This window comes from Kwoniella europaea, chromosome 1 (assembly GCF_036810445.1).
Source record: "Kwoniella europaea PYCC6329 chromosome 1, complete sequence".
Taxonomy (NCBI): Eukaryota; Fungi; Basidiomycota; class Tremellomycetes; order Tremellales; family Cryptococcaceae; genus Kwoniella; species Kwoniella europaea.
This window is the reverse complement of record NC_089487.1, coordinates 11169884-11197825: the sequence shown is the minus strand read 5'-3', so window position 1 is coordinate 11197825 and position 27942 is coordinate 11169884. Positions and strand designations below refer to the sequence as shown.

At 44.5% G+C, this 27942-nt stretch overlaps 11 protein-coding genes across 11 annotated transcripts; 6 read left to right on the top strand and 5 right to left on the bottom strand.

The window, feature by feature from the left end:
- Nucleotides 1–261: 261 nt before the first annotated feature.
- Nucleotides 262–2869, top strand: V865_004252 (alpha,alpha-trehalose-phosphate synthase [UDP-forming] 1; the record flags this gene model as incomplete). The annotated part of the gene is made up of 11 exons (XM_066228037.1): nucleotides 262–474; nucleotides 548–631; nucleotides 697–799; nucleotides 863–1403; nucleotides 1465–1521; nucleotides 1576–1894; nucleotides 1978–2205; nucleotides 2260–2368; nucleotides 2439–2527; nucleotides 2609–2660; nucleotides 2724–2869. The coding sequence occupies 11 exons, from the start codon at nucleotides 262–264 to the stop codon at nucleotides 2867–2869; spliced, it is 1941 nt and encodes a 646-aa protein (XP_066084134.1).
- A 1629-nt stretch (nucleotides 2870–4498) lies between these two features.
- Nucleotides 4499–7250, top strand: V865_004251 (uncharacterized protein; the record flags this gene model as incomplete). The annotated part of the gene is made up of 4 exons (XM_066228036.1): nucleotides 4499–4748; nucleotides 4849–5233; nucleotides 5323–5489; nucleotides 5551–7250. The coding sequence occupies 4 exons, from the start codon at nucleotides 4499–4501 to the stop codon at nucleotides 7248–7250; spliced, it is 2502 nt and encodes an 833-aa protein (XP_066084133.1).
- Nucleotides 7251–8015: 765 nt separating this feature from the next.
- V865_004250 (uncharacterized protein) lies at nucleotides 8016–8645 on the top strand (the record flags this gene model as incomplete). The annotated part of the gene is made up of 1 exon (XM_066228035.1): nucleotides 8016–8645. One exon carries the CDS (start codon nucleotides 8016–8018, stop codon nucleotides 8643–8645), a length of 630 nt encoding a protein of 209 aa, XP_066084132.1.
- A 369-nt stretch (nucleotides 8646–9014) lies between these two features.
- Nucleotides 9015–10496, bottom strand: V865_004249 (uncharacterized protein; the record flags this gene model as incomplete). The annotated part of the gene is made up of 8 exons (XM_066228034.1): nucleotides 9015–9133; nucleotides 9227–9444; nucleotides 9507–9573; nucleotides 9629–9652; nucleotides 9709–9774; nucleotides 9829–10223; nucleotides 10291–10340; nucleotides 10395–10496. The coding sequence occupies 8 exons, from the start codon at nucleotides 10494–10496 to the stop codon at nucleotides 9015–9017; spliced, it is 1041 nt and encodes a 346-aa protein (XP_066084131.1).
- Nucleotides 10497–11348: 852 nt separating this feature from the next.
- On the bottom strand, nucleotides 11349–12272 carry V865_004248 (uncharacterized protein; the record flags this gene model as incomplete). The annotated part of the gene is made up of 1 exon (XM_066228033.1): nucleotides 11349–12272. The coding sequence occupies one exon, from the start codon at nucleotides 12270–12272 to the stop codon at nucleotides 11349–11351; it is 924 nt and encodes a 307-aa protein (XP_066084130.1).
- A 577-nt stretch (nucleotides 12273–12849) lies between these two features.
- V865_004247 (uncharacterized protein) lies at nucleotides 12850–15459 on the bottom strand (the record flags this gene model as incomplete). Its single annotated transcript, XM_066228032.1, has 10 exons — nucleotides 12850–13179; nucleotides 13245–13273; nucleotides 13343–13411; nucleotides 13465–13513; nucleotides 13566–13597; nucleotides 13657–13999; nucleotides 14126–14460; nucleotides 14553–14715; nucleotides 14813–14956; nucleotides 15004–15459. 10 exons carry the CDS (start codon nucleotides 15457–15459, stop codon nucleotides 12850–12852), a joined length of 1950 nt encoding a protein of 649 aa, XP_066084129.1.
- A 797-nt stretch (nucleotides 15460–16256) lies between these two features.
- V865_004246 (uncharacterized protein) lies at nucleotides 16257–18077 on the top strand (the record flags this gene model as incomplete). The annotated part of the gene is made up of 6 exons (XM_066228031.1): nucleotides 16257–16299; nucleotides 16398–16550; nucleotides 16641–16756; nucleotides 16870–17019; nucleotides 17371–17505; nucleotides 17625–18077. The coding sequence occupies 6 exons, from the start codon at nucleotides 16257–16259 to the stop codon at nucleotides 18075–18077; spliced, it is 1050 nt and encodes a 349-aa protein (XP_066084128.1).
- Nucleotides 18078–19504: 1427 nt separating this feature from the next.
- Nucleotides 19505–20070, bottom strand: V865_004245 (50S ribosomal protein L36; the record flags this gene model as incomplete). The annotated part of the gene is made up of 3 exons (XM_066228030.1): nucleotides 19505–19516; nucleotides 19591–19639; nucleotides 19793–20070. 3 exons carry the CDS (start codon nucleotides 20068–20070, stop codon nucleotides 19505–19507), a joined length of 339 nt encoding a protein of 112 aa, XP_066084127.1.
- A 619-nt stretch (nucleotides 20071–20689) lies between these two features.
- V865_004244 (uncharacterized protein) lies at nucleotides 20690–24727 on the top strand (the record flags this gene model as incomplete). The annotated part of the gene is made up of 10 exons (XM_066228029.1): nucleotides 20690–20842; nucleotides 20919–20961; nucleotides 21026–21080; nucleotides 21156–22140; nucleotides 22207–22532; nucleotides 22585–23014; nucleotides 23068–23214; nucleotides 23274–23918; nucleotides 23977–24133; nucleotides 24198–24727. 10 exons carry the CDS (start codon nucleotides 20690–20692, stop codon nucleotides 24725–24727), a joined length of 3471 nt encoding a protein of 1156 aa, XP_066084126.1.
- Nucleotides 24728–25357: 630 nt separating this feature from the next.
- On the top strand, nucleotides 25358–26841 carry V865_004243 (uncharacterized protein; the record flags this gene model as incomplete). The annotated part of the gene is made up of 6 exons (XM_066228028.1): nucleotides 25358–25795; nucleotides 25928–26065; nucleotides 26125–26202; nucleotides 26271–26468; nucleotides 26554–26739; nucleotides 26815–26841. 6 exons carry the CDS (start codon nucleotides 25358–25360, stop codon nucleotides 26839–26841), a joined length of 1065 nt encoding a protein of 354 aa, XP_066084125.1.
- A 90-nt stretch (nucleotides 26842–26931) lies between these two features.
- V865_004242 (uncharacterized protein) lies at nucleotides 26932–27717 on the bottom strand (the record flags this gene model as incomplete). Its single annotated transcript, XM_066228027.1, has 1 exon — nucleotides 26932–27717. One exon carries the CDS (start codon nucleotides 27715–27717, stop codon nucleotides 26932–26934), a length of 786 nt encoding a protein of 261 aa, XP_066084124.1.
- Between the last annotated feature and the right edge of the window lie 225 nt (nucleotides 27718–27942).

The window sequence follows — 27942 nt, the reverse complement described above, 5'->3', positions numbered from 1 at the left end:
GATGAGTATTCAGAATTCCAATATTCCATTCCAGTGAAAATACATACATACCTAAGTTACTGGAAAATCCTAAACGTTTCAAGACAAGGCAACATTGACACTACGAGAACTCCTTTTACACAACAACTCATTAAAGATCACCTTTGACATACATACCATACTTCTTCTTTCCTCTGCACAGCATCACATCCATACACACACAAAGGAGATAGATCCTTCTTTGTATCACATATATATAAAGGAAGAAAGAACAGATTCAAAATGTCACCACCTCCCGCTGTACCCGGTTCACCATATACATCCAACCATATATCTTCACCCACAACAACGTCTTTCACCCAAATGCCAAATCAACCTAAAGTATCACCTCAGGCGGATGGAGGGAATGACAAGAAGGAACAGAGATTGATTGTAGTCTCGAATAGATTGCCGGTGACTATCAGCAAAGATGCCAATGGCGAATATCATTTCAAGGTGAGTCGAACTGTCTAGTACCCGCACCGTGTCTTCCTGTGGATGGGCTGCTGACTAGATTGTATGACTTCAGATGTCCTCGGGTGGTTTGGTATCTGCCTTGAGTGGATGTAAGAAGACGATGAGTTTCACTTGGATTGGTTGGCCAGGTAAAGATGTAAGTACAGTCTGCGCAATGGAATAGGGCAAATGCTGATGGATTTTGCCTTTACATCCTTATAGATCCCCCTCGCAGATCGAGATCATGTCAACAAAAGATTACTCGCGGAATACAATTGTTATCCCGTTTACCTCTCTGATGAATTGGCTGATAGACACTACAACGGTGAGTGTATACGTCAAAAAACATATACTACATCACAAGTAACTAACCGAGTGAATCTCTTAGGTTTTTCCAACTCTATTCTTTGGCCATTATTCCACTACCACCCCGGAGAGATGAACTTTGATGCAGCTCATTGGTTAGCCTATCGAGAAGCCAACATGCGATTCGCCGAGGTCGTCTCGAACTTCTGTCAATCAGGCGATATGGTCTGGGTACAAGATTATCATTTAATGTTGTTACCTATGTTACTTCGATCAATGATCTCAGGTGAATCCGCTCAAGGAGAAATGGTAAGAAAGGAATTAGGTAGGGTGAAAGAAGGTGTGGATGATGAAGTGGTAAAAGATGTACTGGGTATGCAACCTGGTGTGGCTCAATCTGGTGAATTAGATGATGAAGGTGTAGAAATTTTGGATGATGTAGATGAAGGTGAAGTACTTCATATGAAGGATAAACCTGCTGGAGCAGGTTCGAGAAGACCTCATTTCCCCAGGGGTCTATCGACCTTCCAAAAGCAGGAAATGGTAGCGAAAGAAAAAGGAAAAGATGGTATTAGAATTGGTTTCTTCTTACATACTCCTTTCCCCTCGAGTGAAATCTACCGGTGAGTATGATCGTCTATAATAGACATCCATATACTGATGCTGGTATGTTTGGAATCTCAGAGTTCTCCCTGTCCGAAGAGAAATCTTATTGGGTGTACTGCAATGTGACCTGATTGGGTAAGTTAGCTGTCTTCATCTATTTGAGATATACATACTGACCTTTCCGCTTAGTTTCCACACATACGACTACGCTCGACACTTCTTATCCTCCTGTACCCGAATCTTAGGCTTGCAAACTCAACCTAACGGTATCGAATTCGAAGGTAGATACGCTCAAGTCGGTACTTATCCTATCGGTATCGAGCCAATGCAATTTGTCGAAGGGTTACAAAAAGAAAAAGTACAAAGTAGATTGAAAGCTTTGGAAACTAGATTCCAAGGATGTAAAGTTATCATCGGTGTGGACAGATTGGATTATATCAAGGGTATTCCACAGAAGTTGCATGCTTTGGAAGTGTTTTTAACTCAACATCCTGAATGGATCGGAAAGGTGAGGAGGAGGTGTTCTAAAGCACCCACACCTCGTCATATGGTATACTGAATAAAGGCTGACTTGATTATGATTGACATCAGGTCGTATTGGTCCAATTGGCTATTCCATCCCGACAAGATGTAGAAGAGTACCAAAATCTTAGAGCGTGCGTGAATGAGTTGGTAGGAAGGATCAACGGTCGATTCGGCACTGTCGAATTCATGCCTATTCACTATTTACATAAATCAGTTCCTTTCGAGGAATTGACGGCAATGTATGCTTTGGCGGATGCTTGTTTGGTCACTTCTACTCGAGATGGTATGAATTTGGTAAGTGAACCAGATCACTTGGCATTGACTCGCGCTAATTGTGAGTGACATCAGGTCGCATATGAATACATATCCTCACAATCGAAACGACATGGTTCAATGGTCTTGTCTGAATTTGCGGGCGCTGCTCAATCGCTTAACGGTAGTATCCTCATCAACCCTTGTGAGTACAACTATCGAATGTATCTGTTGACATCTCAACATGGTAGCTGATCTTGTAAATTGACATATAGGGGATGTACAATCTACCGCTGATGCCATTCATCAAGCACTTGAGATGGGACCTGAGCAAAGGAAATCTAACTGGCAGAAACTATTCAATGTGAGTCATATCACAAGTCCGAGCTTATTGTCCCTTGTCTAGCACGCAAGAGTAACGAATGCTAATCCATTTTGTGTATAGTATGTCAGTAAATACACTGCCGAAGCATGGGGTACTACCTTTGTCAACGAATGTGAGTTGTCCATCATATCGGTACAATGATGAAGTTGAGCTGATCAGTGCATGAATGATGTAGTAACTCGTCTTTCGGGTCTACCACCTGCCGGACCCGCTGGACCAGGTAGGAAGAAGTCTGGTAGTTTGAGTCGAACTTCCTCCAAAGCCAGCATCAGAAGGAGAGCAAGTCAAGCTAGTGTCGTAGCTCCTATCGCGGAATCATAGATCGGTTCAAACGAGACTCCAGGTGTTAGATGTAGCAGAAGAGAAAAAGCAAAAACGGAAGTTTTCCACAAAATCTAATGAAAGAATGAATTGTTTTGGATGAGTAAAGGTACATACATGCATGAGGTACATATATTCAAATATAAGTATGAGTATGAGTATGAATTATGATTATTTTGTTCTTAAGCATACTGTATCAATCTAGAACGAAAGATTTTAGACCAATTAATTTCTTTGTTCCAAATGATAACCTTTGTCATGACATTATGTATCGTCCCTTCCGCAGTACCTTGCCATGTCACCAACACGTTTCTTTCCCCACCAGGATGGCCCCAGACGATACAACCACATTGATTGGTTTAGCCCCTCAGGAGCACATACGGACCTCGGATGTGTATCTCAGGAATTTCAGGGGTTTAGGGAGTCGGTGGCGGAGAAGATGCCGGTGGGGGAAGAGTCTGGATTTGGGAAGATTCTGTATATCAGAGATGATCTTATGGTATGTATGGTATCTACTTACTGTACTACCATGGTAGGAGATGACTTGAGAGTAGACATCGAAAGTGAGGGAGCAACCATATATCAGTGGTGCCATGATGTCTATCTACTGTTAATGAAACTACAGTGCTGCTTGATGGATCTTGTTGCAGACAGAGAGCGGATTGACATTCGATGACGACTCTTATCCCTCAATATCGTTTTGTAGATTCCTAGATTAAGGGTTTTCTCATGGAGCTATGGGTTGATGAATTCCCATGTTCAGGTTGCTACAATTGACCTTTACCTTGGTAAACAAAGATATCTCAACACTACTGTGAGATCTTACCGCAGTACAAGCTGTCTCTCTCTCTCACAGTTGTGCCTGTCTACAGAGAGAAGCAGGATACTTTTTCGTTCACAACATCAGCCGACACCAACAACAATAACGAACAGACCTTCCGACATCTTCTCTCCTCTCCTCACCCATACTTTTGAATCAACTCGCTCTGCTTGTGGTCCATCACTTGGTACTCACTCGCCATCGCATGGTGGGGATAAATCGTACGCAAATTGTCAATTGTAGCGAGATATCTCAGATACCTTTCGACCAACCTTCGATTCAAGGTATACTCGTCAAGGTAACTTACCTGCAATCATCAAAGGAGCGTATTAAGCTTTAAGATTATTTAGTTAGGTGAGTTGCATAGTTGTAGTTTTGAATTGCTTCTTACCTTGAAAGTGGGGTGGGTTGTATGACGACGGTTGTCTCACTCGCTCGTGTCTTTTTCCTATCTCTTGCACCTCTTTATTTCCTTATATCTCTGGATTGATTGATGGATGGATCATTCATCATTGATCACTGATCGAATCACCATCACCATCAGCATCAACATCATTACCATATACCATTCGAAACAAGTTGAAAGGGGCTGATATTGATCTCACGCACTGTCTCTTCATTCTCTTCATCTAGGAAATTTTCAGAGAGGTCTGTTCATACCTTTCCTTCAACATTGCGAACCAAAAAAGGAAAAGAACAGCGACACTACACCTACTCTGTCAACATCAACATCACGCTATACTTGAATACAACATCCACCACTTAGGATCTTGCTTGCTTATCTAATCATTCTTCAACAATCTGGCAAAATGTCACTCCCCAACGCATTCGTCACACTCCTCACGACACCTTCGTATCTGCCCGGTGCCCTTGTCCTCCTTCATTCTCTTCTGGACCTCCATCCTGCTCCCAGGGACTTCAAGATCGTCTGTCTCGTCACTCCCGAAACCGTAGATGCCAAGACGATTGGGGAATTGAGAAAGGCAGGATTCGATCTGGTGATTGGAGTGGAACCGATTGGAAGTGGAAGAGCGGGTCAGAAAGGATTACATCTGATGGGTGAGTCGATTCATCTCAAGCCCGGCTTGATGGTGACACACAGACTGTGTTGTCTGAACTTATGCGAACTTACGCTGACGCTAATACGTCCATACGCCAGGCCGACCTGATCTCAACTTCGCTCTGACCAAACTCCATCTCTTCCGACTCCATCCCTTCTTTTCGACTCTGATCTACCTTGACGCCGATATTCTCCCCCTCCGACCACTCTCTCACCTTTTCAGCTCCACCAACCCACACGTCCTCTCGGCATGCCCCGATACAGGCTGGCCGGACTGCTTCAACTCTGGAGTGATGGTCATTCGACCTCGTGAATCCGATTGGATAGGCTTGAAAGGTATACTGAAAGATGGTGAAGGAGATGATGGAGTTTATAGGGAGAACGAAGTAGGTAATGGAAGTTTCGATGGTGCAGATCAAGGACTGTTAAATGAGTGGTTCAGCGAAGAAGGAGGTGGTGGACAATGGAATAGATTACCTTTCACGTGAGCCCCGTCGAATTATCATGATCTGCAATGTTTTCGTCATACCGCAAACGACATTCGTGCTTACCTTTCCTTTTGGCTGTCCACAGATACAATGTCACTCCATCAGCAGCGTACACTTGGGCTCCGGCATATAAACGATATGGTCACAAGATCAGTAATGTCCATTTCATCGGACCAAATAAACCATGGTCAAATCTCAATGGACGTCCAGCAGGTATAAGTAATGTCAAGGGGAAAGAGCCTTCCTATGATTGTAAGTCGACGCCATCCCTCCTTCTCAAATTCCACGATGATTACTTACTTCTCTTTTACAGACCCTGCCCTCCTTGATCGATGGTATCATGTCTATGACACCCATGTCCGACCTTCTGCTGCACATGATCCAGACATTTCCAGACGTTTCGCCGTTCCAGAGACAATCGCAGCATGGAACCAGTCTGGTGCAGCTACAGGAGCACCGCAACAACCGATAGATCGACTCAACCTGGATGAGTTGAAAGCTGCTTCTGCTCATGGTGTACTTTCTTTCAAGACCGGTCAATATACAAGTTTACCCTTGGAAGGTCGAGTGGACCTGTTGATGCCTAAACCTCGACCTAAACCTACTAGTATCACTTTACCACCTTCACCACCGCTCGTGGAGCCTACGGCGCTCTCGTCCCCACCATTGGAAGCCGCTCCCCCTCCTCCAACGTTGCAACAACAAGTGACTCAACCTGCTGTATGGGATGCCGTTCACTTCGCTCCTCCTGCTCATGGTAAACCGGAGATGTCAATTCGAATGGATACAATCTATCAAAATGCTTGGGAACAACCTTCAAGAAGCCAGTCATCGTATTACTCTGCTCCACCTCCTCAAGCTGAACCCCAGTACCCCACTTTACCTGAAAACGTGAGGAAAGATGACTGGTACAAGCAATTTACAGGATCAGTACCTGATCGATCGAGCGTTCATGCTGTCTTCCCATGGGAGCAAAAGGGTAAAAGTCGACCTACACCTGGTAGAGTGTTCCCCAGAGGTGATACACCACCACCTGCCCAGCAAGGACACTCACAATCCCAACGGCCAAGTATCCTCGTGAGAGAACCCACACCAGATTATCGATCACCACCACACCAGCCCTCGCCTCCACCTGTACAATCGCCTCCATCTCGATCGATGGCCGAAGCTATGGCATCGTATACGAATGCTTGGGATGATATACCGCAGATCAACAAGTACGTGAGAAGAATGTCTGGTATGGGTATGTCCAATGATATCAGGTCGTTTACTTCTCATGGTGGATTACAATCTGTTCCTGGTACCCCCAAAGCAGGAGGGACTATCGATTTCTCAAATTCGACGGGCAGACAGAACAAAGGTAAAAGTAGGGATAGGAATACTGGTTCTTTAACCGATACGAGTGGTGACGGTGACGACGAAGGTGATGAGTCCGATGATGAGGAATCTTCAGATTCACCTGTAGTCTCACAGTCTTCTTCTGGAGAGTTTGAAGATCCCTCGACATCGTATCCCGATCATGACAATTACAGGGATCATTCCTCTCAGACCGAATCGCCAAATCAGGTAGATGCTAAAGTCCAAGTCGTCCCCGGAGGTGGAACTTCACCTGCAGTCAGGACATTTCAGTTACCCTCTCATCACTTCCAGCAACAACAAGTACAATTAAAATCTGTTTCGTCAAATAGAAGATACAATAAATCACCACAACAAGGTAATTACAACAACACTCAAAATGTTAATGCGTTATCGTCTGGATCATCAACTTCATCGGATACAACCCCAAAACCACTCTCACCACCTTCTTACCAAAGTCAGTCCGGTGGACCACCCATCCTCCAACCTCTTCCTGAATACGGTTTCGACTTTAGGGGAAGTACATCGCATGGGACGGGCAATGGGAATGGCAAGGGTAGTAGAGTATGGGATCCAAATACTGATCCTGAAAGTAGAAAAAGGGATTCACAAGAGGTTCTAAGTAGGTTTATGCGGGCAGGGGGTTTTGGTAAATAGATAAAATTGTGGGATTGACAAATAACACAATAAGAGATATAATCATTGGGAAGAGGATGGGATTGAAATTTACAAATCGACATAATTTCTCTGTTTTTACTTCTAAAGCATTCCATAATGTGTATAATTAAATTTACTTGGTAATAATCTGATTCCCATCTGCCTACACCTTTGGTATCCCATCTTAGAACACATGCATTCTCTTTCATACTAGTTTGTCGCAAATTCGAACTTCACTTCATTGTCCTGCGGCAGAGCCCATTCTACAGCCTTCTATTCGTATCGACGAAAATAAGAGATTGAGAATTGGTATTTGTTCTTGAAAGGAGAGTGAGAATTTAGACTCCTCTATTGATTTTCGCTTTGTTAGGACATGACTCGACACAAACTCGAGTGATACGTCATGTTGATATATCTTTTTTCCCATCATATAGCTCCTTTGAATATATACTGTAGATAGCTCTTTGGATTTTTAAGTTATCTCTCTTCATTCCCTCATCAAGACTTCCTTTATTCACGATGTAGCACAGATATAAACGACATGGAGCATGACGTAAATTGGAGAACATCTAATCGAGGCTCACTACCTTGGTTGCACACATTGTAAGGTATAAATAGTGCATTGTCAGACCCGATGAACTCCTCAACTCAATAACAACGACAATAGTCCACTACACATCAACACGTTCCTACGGCTTCCCATAACTTGCAATTTCACTATCTTCACCTCACAACGACAACTTGATATACACCAATCTATCCAATATGGTTCAATACGACAACACTTTTTTGGGTACCGCCACCAGATCTGAAGTCGTCGCAGCGTTAAGTTCAGGCGAGAAAGACGTCGACTATACCCACTACAAGTACGAGAACTTCGATACCAACAACGGAGTCTTTTCATCCATGAAGGATAAAACCGTCGACTCTAACATGAAGTCAGTGTCATTGGACTTCTCTTCGCATCACGGTAATAAAACCATCAATTATGGAGAACATTCTTTTACACCTTCGCACGCCATTGCAACCACTAAGGAAAAAGCCCCCCCAGGCAAGCCAAGACATGCTGCATGTGATACTGTCTTCTTCGAATCTACCTACGACGGCTATAAAGTCTACAGGATCCCTTATACTTCCATCCGATATCAAGATCAAAATGGTGATCCTAGGGATGCTACATTGTTTATCAAAAGCCCAGGAGATTTCCACCACGTCCAAAAGCTGAATGTGAAAACCACCGATTTCTCAGACACTCACCGTGCGAGTAACGCCAAAAATCCTAATCGATGGGAAATCTGTAACATAGAAGAGAACGATTATCGACACTGGGAGGCCACTAGGGAGGACAGTCATGATACGGTGACGGCGGACGTCACAGTCTACCAGCTCAGATGAGCTGTAGTCTTGCTGCTTCCTTTGGCATGTGGCTTCAACCACATCATACGGTAACGGCGGTGGTTCAGGCTTTTGAGACTTCATTTTGTCCATAATCACAGGAATGGTGTTTGAGTGTTTTACGTTAAATAATGCATTTACTATAATTATCAGCTGGCTGGATGTCACATACACATGAAGTCTACTGATGGTCCTTGAGAGATCCGAATATATTCGTTGTAGTCAATAAAGTTTGTCCCTCAGATAGCACCCTCAAATGAGTACATCATCGAATGGACCGGGTTATCGTATTTGGCTTAGGCTTTCATTCTCGAAAATAAGATGAGACATACAGTTTCATCCTGGAAAGGGTCGTTCGTCATTAAGTTATCATGTCACTGTAGCTAGCAATATCCTCTCTTCAGATATGTTACAACATTCTACCAATTCGATCCTCGAGGGGTTCGAGGATATAGTCATCACACTACTTGTGCCAATAAATTTCGTACCTGCAATTACCGAGGCAAAATATGGTTCAGCATATACGCAAAAGAACGCTTAGTGTCAATTCGGAAAAGAGGTTACCACTACATTAGACTTACCTTCTTCCGTACCTACACGATTACACGCTACGAATACAACCTCCTTGCCTCCTATAGGATCTGCAACTTCATTTCTCGGTGTCGCATATCCAGGTACAGGATCATGTAGGGGTTGTAGACGTGCGGCCCAATAGTTCAGATTCGATTCAGAGGGAGATTCGGGATCTTCTTCGGGAGTGACTTCTGGTGGTTCAGCAGGTGGACTGAGCCAGTTCATGCTGTGACAATGACATCTTGGTAAGCCTAAGGTTACAGCAGATTACGGACTCCGGCAACTCACGGTACGACTAGCATATCTACGGCGTTATCTCGACAGTAATTTGCGAGTTCGAAGGCATCCCAAGGTGCTAATGATAATACTCAGCCTACATGATATGTCATGATAGAGGAATGAACACATACCAACGAAATCCTTGGGGTTCATATCTGAAGTCTGATCAGCTGATAGGACTCGGACACTTCATTTTGAGACATCGACTCACCCATGCATATCCCTACAGCGACTCGACCGAGAGGTTCAGGCAGATCAAAATGCATAAAACCGTCACCTTCCATCGCATCATCAGCTATCGCAATTCAAGGTTCAACTGAACATGGCTCACCCTCTCTTGCCCAGCTCTTATCAGTTTCAAACCTAAAAGTCTTCCTATAATTACCCACGACTTCTCCTGATGGAGCAACCACCACAGCTGAGTTCCAACCTACACCCGTCCCCTCCCCTTCGAGCTGTTTCATCTCTGATGGTCCCGCATTACTTTCTGATCGGGATGAAAGGCCCTCAAGCGAGCTGGAAGGTTGTGGGGCGGAAGGAAGTGCCTCGGGATATCCAGCTATGACGTGGCATCTCAATCTCTGCGCTAGGGAACGAGCGAGTAGTGAAGTGGGACCGATACGCTGAGGTTCGAGGTATGGTAAGATCGATGTGGGCGTGTTGAATATGTATCCTGATAGACACATTTCGGGAAGGACTAGGAGATCGAGCGATCCAGGCTGTAGACTATTGGAAGGCGATAGTAGCATCAGCTTTGCTATGTCTCCTTGAACTGGGACGTTTAAGCACGTACTCCCGAGTCATTCGCTCTACTTTGGCTGCATTCTCGGAAACCCTCCCTAGCTGTTATAAGTTCAGTCAGGACGTCAAATCTCAGAGCCAGATACAGATACTCACCTTCACATCATATTGGACACAAGCTATCCTAACAGGTGAACGACGATACAGCGGGGCAGGGGAAGAAGGCCGAGATGGGGGTGCAGTTGAGGGATGACTCATCGTCGGTGAACGTCGATGAGCAGCCGATCTAAAAAATAGTCTGAACAGGTCTGCTGAGTCACAGATACTCCGGGGAGAGACGATGTGCAACTACGGATTGATTTTGGAGCTATCTGCTATACCGATGATTTGTGGTAAATCAATGTATTGTATGGTGAATTGAGTGATCTGTGATTTGCTGTCAAACCATGAGCGAGTGATCGGATGAGATCGACATGGCCGGTAGTAACCGGATAACTCGCATCATCCATAGTGGCAGCATCGTCGTACAGAAGCATAACCTGGATGATGCATTTCCGACTCCCATTGACCATACCATAAATATCATAAATACTTGGAAGAAAAAAAAATGCCCTTATGCGACCCCCCTGAGCTCAACTCCATCACGGAAGCTCGTCTGGAGCTGATTCACCAACTCGGCAATATGACTCTCAGGATATGAGACAACATGCAATTCGTCAAACTCGATCGCCTTGTTCCCCCGGTTGTTGAGGCTATACCAAGGACTTGAAGAAGATCCATAAGCTGAACCCATCACGACATGACGGGTGTCGGTGGCTAGCTGATTGATGGGAATCGCAATAAACGAGTTGTTTTGCTTCCAAGAAGATTCCCTGATTGCATCTTGCATCAGACTTTAAATCTTCGAGTGTGATTCCATTATTACATCATCCGTGTGTGATCCGTGGGCCGTGGGATCTCTGAATTGTGATAAAACACTTGCTATTGTAGCTGGACTGAGATAATACACTTGATCATCTTCATTAGTAGCAAGATCGGGTCGACCTTGGGCGCTCAATCGAAGTATCGTTGAGTTCCCTTGCATAGTAACGCAAGAGGGGTTGATCGAGGTCAGACCTTTACCAACTCGTATTTCATCCTGCGCATGTTGCTCTTAAGTATACTTTCTAGATTATCAATGCATGATTTAGGGTATTGTTTGAGCCAGAATGGGTTTATGCAATTAGAAGAAATTTGGACTGCCTCAACAGTAGAATTAGGCGTCTGATCTAATCTGGTAAAATGTCGAATTGGACGTGGATCTCTGAAAGAATGGTCGATATCTTGATTAATCCCACTTTTTAGGATTTTCCCATACCTTCTTGAACTCGATATTCCCACTTTTGAGGATGATTTCATACGATCGTACATCATCGACACCATCTTAGGCGGACAATAGACCATTGGATCATCTGATCTTCTGCCACCTTGCATGACAAAACTCTGAAAAGTCGGATCTACCGATAAAATTCCAGAAGAAATATCATTTTCAATCCTTACTCCTTGAGAGACAGTCCGATTCTTGCCTTTGTTACTTAATAAATCGTAAAATTCAGGTTTCTTACTTTCGATCTTGACTGATACATTAACGAACCCATTCATTTTCAATTCATCTTCGAGCGTTTGAACGTATCGCTTCGGTAATTTCCTCAACTTGATTGAACTAGGTATCATATCATGTTTACTCAAATCGATTTTAGCACTGACGACCACCCCTTCATCATCGATCCTGATCTCTCCTTCCCCAGATGCTTGCCATTCCTGGAAGCTTTCTACGATACACTCTTCGAGCGTGTGAATGATCTCATCCTGGACTCCCCGTATATCCTGTTCGGCTTTCGTAAACCAGTCATAATGATGATTGTCACTAAGCCTTTTGAGACTTCCTGCGAAGACTTTGGAAGGTAAGAAGTAGAGTGTGTTTTTGGAATTGACAGAGGGGCTGTTACGTTTGTAACATGGAGTTAAATCGAGTTGTTCGTATCTTGAGTGCATCGTTGGATTCATCGTGAGGACGGCGGGCGGGGGTGATGATAATGATGATGATTATGACATCGCGATTGGCAGCAGTTGTGTGAGGACACTTTAGAGGATTGGATGGATAACTGAAAGCGATGTGACTGTTACTGTATTGGCCAACCAGGTTTTTGAGGAAAATAACGAGAAAGGTATGATTCAAACTATAACCTCATTATCGTTCACCATCGTTCATCCCCTATGCAGTCCGAACCATTTACCAATCTCCGATGTTTGGGACAAAAGTAAGATGCTGTGACGTGCCTCAATAGACGGAGAAGCCTCCCGCCACGATCTCCAAAAATACCCATTTTACGAGCATGCACCATAAGACGAAAGATGGGTTATAGGGACAATGGTGCCAAAGGATTGGTCTAAAGATTCAAATGTAAGGGTGTGAAATTCTGCATCATTTCAAAGAGTTACGATTGATCTTCCAATAATTCCTGGACCAGTTATACATTGGTGCCCAGCCTAGGCAAGGCTGCCTCACATCACGCAACATAATTAACTATATTCGAGTATACTACAAGAAATGTCCTGTATCCGTACCAACTCATTTCTTCTCCCTTTTCACAAACTTGTCCATCGCCCCTTCCCCATCCAACACCCTCTTCCTCTTCTTCTCATCCTCCTTCCCATCAACGATCTTCTCCCTCGTATGTCCATTCTCCTCATGTATCCCTATCAACTTCTTCTCAGCTGTTCCGTTTAGTACATCCTCGTGATCACCATGATAATTCAGATGATAAGCATCTTTCAGTCTCGCTATGCAATATTCCTTTTCGAGATGTTCATCTAATATGGGGAAAGGGTAATCTTTACCTATGATACATTTGGCTTTTTCTTGAATACCTTGAGGAGCGAGGTGGGGTGAGTAAATGTACTGTTTCAACACAGTCAGCTTTGCCGTTGAACGCCCCAGCTAAGGGTTTGGGAAACGGTAGATACCTTGTCTGGAAAGTCTTTCAGCTCAGGACCTACGATTCATATATCAGTCAGCATGATACCCGTTAATCTCCAATAAGGATAGTGCATCTTCAACTCACAATATTTTCGCACCAATGCTCCTGATTTATCTGTCTTCTGAGGCCATGACACGAGACCGTACACTCGGACTATATCGCTGATCAGATTTAATCGATATCGAAAATTCATTTGAAATACTAACAGTATTGCGAGAAGAACGCCGAGCAGCTCAACCACATCCAATTACCAGGCTACAACATCAGATCAGCCTACATCCCTTTCGAGAGGTAAATCTATTCTCACGTTTGAAGCAGGATCCCAATCGATCAACCATTCTACCCATATTCTCTCATATCAGCACCATCCATGTCATTTCTCACTGTGAATGACTTACCATCAAAAACTTCCATCCCCCTTTCCCAAGAGATGTAACACTGACCCCTCGTCAGAAAACACGCAACGCTATGTCTCGCCAGATGGTGTATCCAACCTTCATGTTTGAGTTGTCTCATACATGCATCGATCCACGGGAAACCCGTCCTACCTTCTTTCCAAGCTTGAAATCTTTCTTCAGCCTGTTCATCTTTATCTCTCGGTCTAGGTAAGATCTCATTCCCTTCATCATCATATTGATTCTGTAGAGACCATGCAACGTATTTACATACGGAGTTACCGCGTATACGCTCGAAATGAGGTACGGCTGCTTCAGCACATGCGTACATGTCTCTGAACTCGAGCTATCACAGAATATGGACTGTCAGCCGACTCTCCGACACCATACCTTTAATCTCATGATCACGTGCAGATGAGCTCGGATTTTAGCAGCAAGAAGTCAAACGTGATTGTTTGGATGACAGACTCACCTGACCAAACATATTTTCAGGTTCTTTCGTCTCTCCCTTACCACCTTTCTTTCTATATTCCACCACAACGGCTTTACATCCCCACCACAACTCCCTTATCCCTATACAACCAAATTTGATATATGGACTTAAGAGCGTGGTGGACGGTTCGAGCGAAGTAGGTTCGGAATGTGGTTTCGAGAATTTTGCTACTTTCTCTTTATCCGATAAGAACAGATCTAATCTTCTGTGACCTTCAATCGTACCGCCATTGATGGTTGTGGTGGAAGGAGGGAAACCGAGCTGGGACATTGTGGGGACGGAAAATGGGGATGATGATGGGCCAGCCAAGGAATCTGATAATGTATGAAGATATCAGATTATCGACTGAGACGACCACCGATCACTGACCTTCATCATAAATGGACAAATGACAAGGGCTACTTACCAAAACATGTATCCTTCCCTGTTCTTACATCTGCATTCAGATCTACACCGTCGTATTTGCCCCAATCCTCTTCATGGTTGTCCTGTAGTTCGGATGGTCCCGGATCAGGTAGAGATGTAGGTGTGGAGGACGGTCTCGATATTTCACCCATCTTACTAGTAACCTATGGGGAGTATTGCGAGACCAACTCAGTATAGAGTCGGATCATATAGCTCGACGATCATCGCCCGTCTCCAATTTCAATTGGAGTCGGAACTCACCCCCTGCCATTGATGGAGAGTCATCGTAGGTTTGCCTTTATTCTGTTTGATGACCTCGTCGGGGTCGAACAGGTGTCTTCCTGGAGTAGCTATCACTTGTATACCCAATTCTTCCGCTAACGCAAATATCTTCTCATCTCTGACCTATGACAAAGGATGAGCCTCAACCCGAATCACTATCCACGATCGACATTGCTTATCTTTGAATAAGCATTACTATCTTTCTCCCAACAGATATGCGTTACCCCCCAATCCTTTACCAACTTCCTCAGCACAAATTCCGGTCTACTCCTTACAACCCATAATTTCTGCTTGGCATTCAATTTCGTATACTCTTCACTCAGATTGTTCATCGATTCCAACAGGAAATTCCATCGGTTCACCCCGACTCGATGTCTGTACACGTACTCAGGGTCGAAGCACCATATAGGCCAGAAATACTCTATATCCTGTATGTCTAAAGCTCTAGTCAGGGCTGGTGAGTCGGTCAGACGAAGGTCGGTACGATGCCAATATATCACTCTGGCTTTTCCCTTTGGGCTCCTGTCGGGCTTGACGAGGGTCGGTTTGGGCAGTTCACTCAGGGGAACTGGTTCTTTCTTCGGGGTCTTAGGATTGGGTTGGGTTTTCGACTTGAGTTTGGTCATTGTCGATTATTCTGTGTCCAAATTTCGCGATAGTACTATCTCTGCTGCTGAAAGCAAGTCAGGATTACTCATTGCAGTGAGAACATTATGTTTTGCCATTAATGTGTTTACCATTTCTTATTTTACGTTGCTCATCTCGATCGGATCGTACAAGATCGTGATCAACATTGCAACCTTTGACGGATCGGACATCCTCCACCGAGGGGCTCCATCCGCATCTCATCTGGCTGCATCCACCGGCGTTATTCTCAAGTGGCACTGATCAGCTTGAGCAGGAACGCCACGCGATTGTCGTCATCATCCATCTGAACCCTCAAGGGCCATCCCATCCATCCAATCCATTCATATTGTAGTCCCGTCATGGTCACAGCTTGTATTGTCGTTATCGATATCATTGTTATTGTCTAATCACTGACAAAAGACTATAAACTATCACTCAGGCGGATATTGATCGGACGACTACAGTCGAGCAAGGACTGCGAACAATCAGTGACAGACAAAAACAACACCTACACACAACCAAGCGGATAGACAATACAGATACCGTGTAATTGGCGTGTTTCGTCCCTGATATCATCATCATCATCATTCAACCTTGCTTCAACCGGGTTCTCTAAACTCCATACATACATAAACGACGCACCTTGATCTCCCCTCCGACCTTTTCATCCCATCGTATCTGAACAACTCTGCGTGTTCTTCGCCCATACTATCATTGACGATCATTCAACGTTCAGCGTTAATAATCTAGCTTAACCAAACAAAGGGAAAATTACAACCAGAGCACAGCAATAGCAATGTCCGTAGAACTAAGTCCAGCCAATCAATTGGGATTCCCTCGTAAGTTCAGACTTCCGTACCTATCTTAGTGGTAGCAGCATCATAAACGGTGTAGCCCAATACGTATGACAAACGTTGACCAGCGTGAACACCTGCAGGTCCTCTGACATCCCTTGTCAAACGATCTTTGCTCATCCACAACCCCAACCCTCACCCTGTAGCATTCAAAGTGAAGACTACAGCTCCTAAGCAATATTGCGTAAGACCAAATTCAGGAAGAGTAGAATCCGGTGAGAGCGTAGAGGTACAAGGTTAGTCATTTTATCTGAGTTCTGTACATGGTGTATAAGTAACTGCAAAGTAACTCACATGCTGATGATGTTTGGTGTTTGTACTTGTAGTGCTTCTCCAACCACTTCAACAAGAACCTCCTCCTCACGCAAAATGTAAGGACAAGTTCCTGGTACAATCAGCATATATCACACCCGATGAGGAGATGCACACTCTTGGTGAAATGGTGAGTTGATCTGTGTCATTGCACCTTTGCTATATCGCCCCACCGTGATCTAGTTCTATCATGACACTGCAAACCAACATTAATTTATATTGTACTGATGTGATGTGCTTCAGTGGTCACAAGTCGAAAAAACCAACAAATCAGCTATCCACGAACAAAAGATTAAAGTGGTATATCTCGCTGCTGAAGATGGATCGACCGGTCAAAATGGTATTCCAGAAGAGGATGATCACGTAGGAGAGGCAAGTAGACTGGAAGAATCTGTGAGTACCTTGATGGTCAATCGGGCACATCCTATTGCTTCTTTCCTACTTTCTGTCATTGGTGTATGTGAGAAGAGGGGATTTGACGTTTGTTGTTGCTCTTTGAAACGATGTGCACAATTGATTGAACGATTGAAATTCAAATCTTTTCAATTTACACTAATTTGTGCAAAACGATGATTATGTTGAACGAACGAAACGAAACGAACGAAATTTTGAACATTTGTTTTGTTGTCGATGTCGTATCTTGAATTTATGGGTTGTATGGTGTTTCTTCCCTCTCTTCATTGTCGATACTTTCCCTGTCATATCTTCTAATCTCCACTTCATCCTCCTTTCTGTGCGGCTCAGCACAATCTCCCTCACGATGGGTTAACTCGCTGGACCACTAAACCCGATAAGGAATATGATCCCGAGTTCTTTCGTAATGCTGGGTTCTCGTATTGGGAGACACCCAAGTCACCTTATATTCCTCCTCCTTTCCCTGTTGGTTCGAATCTTCAGTGACCTTTAATTCACATCCACCTTTATACTATCTCTCGGCGATCATGTTTTTTTTTTTTCAGGACTGTACGCTGACTTATTCTGATTTCTCTGTTCAATAGGCAATCTTCTCGCACGCACAGTCCTCACCTTCCCAACCTCTTCCTCCAGCACATGACAAGCCTATACCAGTTCCCGTCCAAGTCTCTCCACCTTCTACTGCCGTCGCACCCGCACCTCAAAGTCCACCTCTTGCGGACCTCACACCGGCCCAGGCGGGAGCCACCAACATCGCTTTGGAGAAATCTTTGAATGCCACCACATCCGATTCTGAGAAATTGTCAATTGCTTTGAAAGAGATTGAAAAACTCAAATCTGAATTGGAAGAAGCTAAGAACGGACCTCAGGTAACTGGATTAAGAAAGAGAAATACCGGTGCTACCAGTGGAGCTGAAACCGTAATTGAAAAAGCCAAAGAAGCGGTAATGACATCGGGTGGTCAACAGGGTGTTCCACTTGAAGTTGTAGCTGGGTTGGTGGTTGGTGTGTTCGTCTTGACTTATCTGTTCTTCTAACTGAACATGGAAATAGTTTGAGTGTGATTAGATGAAGAATTAATTGAATTTGGAAGGAAAAAGGATACATAACCATTTTATGATGGACAGTCTGTAAGATATTTCTGAGAACGGGAACTGATACTGAGATGAGATACATTTGATTTGTGAAGCGAAGTGATATTCCAATTCTACATACATGATATATATATATATATACTTTTTCTTCTGTGTTAGCTTTTGAATTCTACATTTATACATATTGGATTTTTCCAATTTTATTCTATACGATGAGATGAATTTCCCTTTTATTTCTCTGTGAATATATTAACTTTGAAATCACACAAGTGCATCCAGCAGAATAGAGTGGGCGTATATCAAAGCATACATGCACATGTGGATTTGCTATTTACGATATTTATCCAATACGTTTCCATACCCAATGAGCGTCAACGCACATCATCCCACTTACACACCTCCCTTGTGGTATCATCATCACCTTCTCTGTCATCCCATCCATGTCCTGTCCAAGATATCCTGTCTAATTTATATTTCCCGTCTCCGCCTAACTTCCCCAGGATCTTGTTGATTTTATCGTCTAGGACATTATCTAGGACAGTGTTTATATCTTTCGAACGACTTTGGTCCATCATCTACGTCCATTGACAAGTCGGCAAGATTTCACTCGCCACATGTTATTGTATAGTGGTGAATCGTACATCTCTTGTGTATTTACATTAGCACTGGCTAGAATCTGACTATCACTCTTACCCGAGGTGGTGCAAGTATTGGGATTAGTAGTGTTAATAACAGAGCCTCCAGACCCGTCTTTCGAGCTTTCGTAGTTAACCAGTGGATGAACACCATATCGCTCATCAACGGCATTATAACTTATATGGATATTCGTCGAGAGGGGAATTGAAAATTCCTTATTGCCTTGTTCATGGTCTTTCTTAGATTTGGGCGGTTGTATATCGTTGTTAGATCTACAGGAGGGAGTGAAATGGGGTTTGAGAAATGAGGATAATCTAGAAGATATTTTAGACATTTCCAGTTGATGGATCCAAATAGATTTGATGAAGTGCGAGTCGATCCCGAATGTAAAATGGTGGTATGCGGTATAACGTTGTTGATAGATTGGATGTATCTCATCTTCATTATAGGTAATATACTTAAGATAACTTGACTCGGGAGTGTCGTATTGATCTACGTCATTAGAGAAAAAAGGGATTGAAAGGAGGAGATGGAGGAAAGTGCATATACTGAGCAATACTACCACACTGTCGTATGAGATCATCCATATCAGTAGCTCAACTTTCTTGTTTTCAGTTTGTTGTATAAGAAGGAGGTATACTTGGCATGATTTATCATCGCTCTAAAGAAGAGAGTCGTGTGCATGGTATATGGTTATGGTACGGTGTCGATAATCACCTTTCTGCTTCTACAAACTATCCTTGACGCTGATCCCGGAATATCATACATTAGCGTCGTTGTTCATCTAAACACAGAGGATAAGTGAGAGCTGGGAACTTACTTGTTTATGTTTAGGGTTCTTTGAACAGATAACGTATATTCTTCCTTTCCTATATTGCACGAAAATGCCCATTGATCAGCTTACCAAAGCAGATGACGCATCGTTCCACCTAAACTGATATAACGTAACGATGGGAAAATATCCAGATCTCCTCCATGCTACGTGAATGAAAAGAGTATTACATGAAAGTAGCATCACTCACCTCCTCACGACTGAACAACCATCACAGAATCTCTTGACACTACTCCTCACCTTCATACCTCTCACTTGCATTACTAAAGGCTGTACCCTACTTATCGTCGACTTAGGCGTGGATGTTATACTTGGTATTTGGGATAACAAGGTGGGTCTGACTAGTGATGAGGTGAAAGAAGCAGGCGTGGGAGGGGGACAAGAGGAACATTGTCGAACGGATTGTCTGGACGGTCCTGCGAGGGAGTTTGATAGGGTCGGTAGACGTCTGAGAATTGTCTGTATCATTTTGATTTGCTCTGCTGTGGATCACTTGGGTTTCGAGGTGTGTTGATGCAGTGATGAGTTCATGTATGAACAGACAAATGCTCAAATGCTCAATGAGATCTCGAAATCTCGAAATCTCAGTTACCGATACGGTCCTGGTTCTTGTGGGTTTGGATGCCACTCTTCGGTATTTCGGAGTTATAGGGGGCTCCGAGTTACCCTGAATGGTGGTGGTGAAGCGATGAGCCTTTGCCTCTCATCCACTTGCACTGGATATCCCCCCTCCACTTCATTCATCCTCCTCTTCCACCTCCACTATCCTCATTCACAGTCACTGCTGTTCACGATAGCTAACACACTCAGTCACTCGTATCAGGACATAGCATACAGCAACCCGCATACATCCAAGCACGCCGACTTCGACCAAGAAAACGTAGAATATCGACTAGGGAACGTTGCAGCGGAAAGTCACTTTTATATTACTCATCGGTGAACTCATTGTGGTTTGTTGTATTTATAACCTTACTTCTTCCTCCCTCCACCTCCACTCATAACGACCATTCTTTCCGGAAAAGTCGCTTCGTCCCAAAATCAAAACATCGATCCAGAAGGATCAGAGCTAGCTAGCTTTCTCTTCAAGATGCCCGCAAGGAGGCAAAGTGCGGCCTCGCCTATCGATCCTGTCACTGGATTACCGGTCGAAGGTCTGACGCCCACATCGTCAGGCAGAAGTAGAGGTAAAGAAGGTAAAGAGAAAGAAACTTTTGCTTGTAATTTCCCAGGATGTGGACAGGTGAGTACTGCCTATGTTATAAGTTTCATTCTGGAGAAGGTGAAATGACGATGTTAATGATTGATCTGCTTCACAGAATTACAGTCGTATGGAATATCTGAAACGACATCAGCGAAAACGTGCGTTACTAAGCTGTGATGTATGAAGTGTGCCATGACCCATGCTGATGACCGTCTTATACAGACCAAGATGATAGACCTTTCCAGTGTAAAGATTGCACAAAAGCTTTTGCACGAAGGCAAGTTGACAAATCTCACCAAAAGCTGCATAAACCTCTTAGCTTACTAACATTCCATTCCCGTTCCTCTCACAGTGACGTCCTACTCCGCCACCGACGTCGATGTCATCCCACACCGCCGCCTACCGACCGAAACTCACATTCTCCTCCCGCACCTCAACGGAACTACCCTGGTGTACCCATCTCATCATCCCGCACCGATGCACGAGATGCATCACCGGCACCTAGAGGTCGAAAGCATCCACGACGATCCAGTGGCGATGAAGAAAGAGACGTTACCCGCCCGCGGCTCGATCCCAGCCTAGATCCAAGCCTCGAAGATGATTTCACCGGCGGTGAAGACGAGAATGACAAATATCCCGAAGGAGCTAATCGATTCAGTCGTCAAAATGGTATGGGCAATGGTGGTGTCTATTCTGCTGGTAATGGGAATCCATTCTATGGTTCTGGGAGTGTGCCTGAAGGTTCGACTTATACACCCCACTTGTTACCAATGTTTCAACAAGGTCAACCATTTCATAGCCTGAATGACCCCAATCACCTAGAAGATGCCTCAGCTCTACTATCAATGGCCTACCCTGGAGGTGTACCTGGTGGAGAAAATCCAGAGTTACCAAAGGATCTTCCCGATTGGGCCAATAACCCTACGATCAACATGATGATGGAAGCTGCTGTAGCTGCCAACAGGAAGCAGGAAGCGGAAATTAGCAATGGAGCCAACGGTGATACGCATGTCGATCAATCCAGAACCGATACCACCGAGCAACCTGTTGTCGATCCGACACTCACTGGTGAAAACCCCGGTGTGAATGGAGGTGAGACCAACGGTGAAAATTTTCTAAACGCGATGAGCTGGATGTCCGGAATGGGCACACAGGGAGTGTTGAACCAAAGTCAGAACCAGAACCAGAATCACAGCAACGGCCAGAGCCAATCGCAATCGCCGAATCAACAAGAGCAGAACTCGAACTCCCAAAAGAAGGGATCGACATCGACGCAGAGTTCGACGCTTCAATCGACCCTGAACTCAAATAGTGACATGGGCACACTACTAGGATGGGTAAGTGTACTCAACTACTAGAACACATACGAGTATTCTGACATGCGTGTATTTCTTTCATGTCAGATGCAAATGTTCGCTTCGAGCATGAACGGCACGACTGGTCCTGGTACTACTCCAAAACCTCAATCACCCTTCCCTCTCTCATCGCTGTTCTCTCCCTCCGCATTTGGCATCACCAATACGGACTCGAACGATTCGAGTGGTGGAAATACCCAGCAGTCGACACCAATGTCACCTACCATTCTAGGTATTCTGGATCAAATGGCGATGTATGAAGTACCTCAGACGCTCGAGAATCCCAATCCGGAAAGGCCCCTTCTCAGGCTTGCCAACGAGGAGATGAATATGAGAGCAGGTCAAGAATGGTTTGACAAGACCAGTCCATTCTAGTGAGTGTCACCTATTCTTTTGGAATGAACAGAGCGCTGATGATGTTTGTAGTCTTCCTGCTGAACGATTTGCTGGTGTATATCAAATTCCTCATTGGGCATTGCCGCCTCTGCGTACATTATCGGTCATGGCTTGTCGGACTTACCATACCGTCCTGAACCATTTCTCGTTCGTTCACATGCCGACGTTCAAGCTCAACGATACAGCTGCCTGTTTGGCATTTGCGATTTGTACAGTCGGCGGTATACGAACCGGGAACACTACTGCAGCGGATACCGCTGTACTGCAATCTTTAGGTTTAAGCGGTATAACTCCGCCTAAGGCTCTAGACGGACCGGTTGTACCTGATCAGAGCTGGGAGAGTATCTATGCCGCGAACTGGAAGAAAAGCGTCGATGACAAACCGTACGATTCGGAGAAAGTGAACAATTGGAAGAATGGTCCTATAGTCAGGAATGAGAAGACAAATATGCTTGTGAAGGTAAGCTTCAAGTTGACGTCCATGACAATCAGCTGACTTTGGGCCAAACGTAGTCATTCTCGCTTGCTCAAGGTGTGCTGATGACTGAATATAACGTCGCATTGCTCCAAGCATTGATCTTATATCACACACCAAACTTCCTAAGTGAGAGTGAATCAGAGAGGCTCACTGCGAACATGTTCATGGGTACTATTGTCAATGTAAGTACAGGTGGTGTATGTTTTGTCTCCATCATGCTGATCGTTACTTCCCTTGCCAGATCACTCGACAAATCGGTTTCTTCACTCCCGAAGCTGATCACTTCGCCATGAAAATCAAACTACCCACTGAACCGTACACTCCCAACGAACTCGATAGGTGCTGGAAGGAGTGGATTCAGCTAGAGACTCGACGTCGGACCGCTTACCTCGTATACCAATTGGATACAGTTTCAGCACTGGAATCCAATATTCCTTGCATTTTATCATCCTGCGAATTGTGCTATCTACCCTTACCGGCGCCCGATACCCTGTGGAAAGCCCCAACAGCCATTGAATGGTTAAAAGCTGTCAAGAAATACAGACCTATGAGTCTGGATGAAGGTATGAGGAGAATATTCTTTTTACCGACGTTCGGATCTTTCGACAACTTGCATGAAAGTGCCGATACAAAGTACTACAACTTGCTCAACACTCATGACTTTGGACCGTTCGCCAGATTGGCAATGGTGCTTACGCTGCTGAGGGGAGTGATCGATATAGGGGAAGGTAAAAGAGATAGAGGAGATTGGAGGGATCTTACGGATCTATGGGTAGGATGCGGCTGGCTGAGACCTTCCAAAAGGATGTTGGCGCAAGATGGAACTGATCTAGGAAGGATCACGAGAGAGAGTTTGCGAGGTAGATTTGGCATGGGTTTGCAGAAGGTGAGCTCATTGAATCGATTTTGGCAACAATGAATGCTGATCGATCGTTAATTGGCAGTGGAGAGAAGGATGGGATTTCGATAGATTGTGTATCTCCCCGTCCACGTCGAATGCTTCTCGAGCGAACTCGGCGGGTATCAGTCCTCAAAGTACTTCGAGTGGGTCATCGGGCGCCGAGCCTGAGTTGCCCAAAGAGACACTGAATTACTGCGAAGGTGGGTCAACAATTTCATAAATTCAATTCCGATTGAAACATAGGCTGATTGGTATTGTGTATAGATGCCCTGCCATTCTACTGGCTCGCAGTAGCTCTGCTCAACCAGCTGAACAACTCACCTCATACCGAACCGGGATACAACCATTTCGCAGGCGTGCGATATGGCGATATGCTAAAAGCAGCTCGAACGTTCACCAGAACAGGTGAAGGTATCCCAGGAGCCAGCATGAACGCGACGGGGACTTCACCATCTTTCGCTCGACAGGGATCAACCTCAACAGCAAGTGTAGTCAGTGCCAATGTTCCTACACATACCAATCCTGGTTCAACCTCTTCGTCAATCTCCCCTCCGGGCCCTGCGCAGAATGGCAATTCAATCGACGAGCTGGATCTGTCTGCAATGTCCCCTGGAACGATCAATGGATTCTTCGAGGCTCTTGCTGGATCGAACTTTGCTGAATCGTATGAGAATGGACAAGTGCCTGTATCGTCTAGTCATATTAATGACAATGGGATGGATAAGCGGGTTGATGGTGGCGGGGGGATCCAGGGGCAGGGTCCGTTGGCTGAACATCTGGGATTTATCCTGTGATTTGTCAAGCTCAAGGATGACAGTAGGTTGGATGTAGGGATGAAAACGAGTTTGTGTTTAACATTCATAGTTACATGTTCTTTATAGGTCAAAGAGTATTTTGTACACTAGATTATTTCACTTCTTGGTATTCAATGTTGGTTTCTTCCTTGAATCACTTCCGCTAACAGCCTTCTTCCAGGTATTGTAAGCGGATTACTATAGTTGTCTATTCTATACATATGTTTTTTTTTGTCTATCTTGACTTCTGTTCCATGTATATATCTGATATGATATTTAGCTCCACTGAAACGGTGAAATTGAAAATAATGTGGAGTAGTGGAGTGCCACGTGCACATCGTCATTGTGAAGCTTTAAAGCTCAAGATAAAAATGTTAAGTTGAGACTGCGTCTTTTGTCCTTCATCTTCAGCTTTTTGGTCCATTATACTATCTTACCCCTATCCTGATAACAATTAGTCTGGGTATCCACAAACCTCAACAGCTGTTCGATCATCCAAAGTCATTTAGGAGGACAATCACTCAGTCTCATTTCAATCAATTCATTAATCAAACCATACACGTTTCAAACACGACTTATCAGCACTTTACTTGTCTTTCCCTTTACTCCCTTCGTTTCATTCCCCTAACAATGCCAGGAAGTAAACGACGAGCATTGAAGAAACTCCTCTCTCCCAACTCCGGACCCTCTGATCCATCAACATCTACGTCTCCCTCATCTTCACCCCCTCAATCAAATTCAACTTCGTCAAACTCCCTCAGCCAAATGATCTCACCGCCTTCGGGTCAGGCTCTACCTCCTCCTGCTGTACCGCTCTCGCAGGAAGAAGTACAGGAAGATCTGATATTGGAGAATATGCATCAAAATGAAAAAGCCATTGGACATTCTACATCACCCGCTAGTTTACAGCAATCTACGACTATATCACCCCCGGCTACTGTCGGTGCTGTTTCACCTCCACCACCTGCTGGGGGAGGGATGTATGGAAGTGCATTTGGGTTGGGCAATAATGGAAACGGAGGAGGGAAGAAGAAAAAATCAAGTAGACAGAAATTCGAGGAGAGACAGGTGAGTTGAGTTAGCGAGAATCTTCTGCTGTTCCATCATCATTTGTCAAATACAATGAAGACGATAATCATATACATTGACTCTGATGACTGAGAGACTGACCAATGTTTGTCGTAATGACCACTCTTATAGGCACGAAAGACCCAAGCTCTCCTTGAGTCCGCACCTCCCGATGATCCCAATTGGAATGCCCAACTGGAAAAAGAACGGTTGGAGGAGATTCAGGTAATCGGTGATGCTTGTACTGTCCTCGGAAGAGAGATATACGAGGTGAGTGTGGTTTCTGAAAAGCAAACCACAAAGCTGAATGAAGCTAATGGTCTTGACAGATCGCACCGGATGGCCATTGTATGTATTCTGCTATAGCGGATCAACTGGCCGAGATTGGTGTATTACCTTCCAAGGATGTGAGTGCTCTTTCGTATTTGAGGTCAGAAATGAACAAGCATCACTGATACACCCATTTGTACTTTAGGCCGAGAATTATTCCGTAACCCGAAATGCCGCAGCCAAATTCATGCTTTCCCATCCAGACGATTTCATGCCTTTCTTACCGTCCATCACAGGGGAAGACTCAGCGGGAGCGACCGACGACGGAGTGATAACCGAAGCAGGATTCAAGAAGTATTGTCAGCTAGTAGCTGAGACCGGCGAATGGGGTGGTGAACCTGAGGTAAGTCGAAGCTGTCACTATAATCATATTGATAAAGAGCTGTATCACAGAATGCTGATATGATACTGCTGGTCGCCGACTTTAGATCCAGGCTCTCTCTCGTCAATACAACGTCCCGATCCACGTCTTCCAGCGAGGTCCACCCACCGTTGTATCCCACGGTGGCTCAGCTGATGCCTTCGGAGGAGCGATGACTCCGGAACAGAGTTTGGCCGCGGGAGATAAAGTGGTGAGAATAAGTTATCACAAGAGGATGTACGGACTTGGTGAAGTGAGTATCTGTCTTAGTCGCCATGACGCGATCGATCAACATCTTGGCTAAGCTGATTTGTTCTGTCTATCGTAGCATTATAACAGTCTGAGAAAGGTGTAACATGGGCAGATCCTGGATTACACATACATGATACACGATCCAGTGGGGGATATATGATATTCCATTATATATCGTATGCATGTCTTTTTCCTATGACTTTTGGGTGATATCACAGCTATCTTCCCAAACCACTCCATTTCGATCCTCGTACTTTTCGAAAAGGCCTCTAGCTAACGATAGCGGAGTCTCCTCCAGATATTCGTCTCCGTCTGTTGACCCTTGATACCAAACAGAAACCGTTGGTTTAGGTGGTTTTAGGGAACCAATATCATTAGGCTCAAAGTTCCAGATGACTCTTCTATCATCTGAATCCTCTGAAATGGAACTAAGTGTCAGATCTCGTGCGTTGTCATTGAAAATACTCGAGAGAAGATTCTTGCTATCTTGATCCAGACCGTTCAAGGCTTCACTGTCCAGAGATGGTCTGTGGACCTGCAAAGGAATCCACTGTTCGCCATCAAGTCGTAATTTACCTCGGCTTTGATCTTCCTCCATGATCATCGGTGTGGGTGTAGATTCACATTCAATCTGAGAACGTATATTCACTTCCGCCTCTGATCGTATATCTCGGTCGACTTTCAACGTGGCAATCTCAGACCAAGGTCGATGGTGGATCTTAAGTGTAGAAGGGATGACGATATTCATCGATTCTGCCGTTGACAATTCGGCCGAAGCAGAAACAATATTGAACTCTGCCTTGTGGTTGACTTCCTCACCACTTCTCGGGTCATTGACGCAACTGATAATATGGGTGACATGGGTCATAGATTCGTTTGTCCAAGTTCGATCTACCACGATCAGATGTGAAGGATGAGCTTCATTGTTGGTACATACCCTCGAGGAAGTTTGTGAACCTGAAGATGGGACGGTAGACATTGTTGAGCCTGATGATGACAGGTACGAATGGTGTTGATCACTCATATTGTAAGGTGTTGCAATAGCTGATACAAGAGGTGGATAGTACAGTACTGGGAAGAGGTGAAGGAATTTTCAAGGTGTGCTCAAACAGAGTGAAAAGCGTTACTATGTTATATATGGGTTATACTCAATCTTCCAACCTTCATTGACTGGAGTCGACTCGAATCGATGCAAGAATGGTTG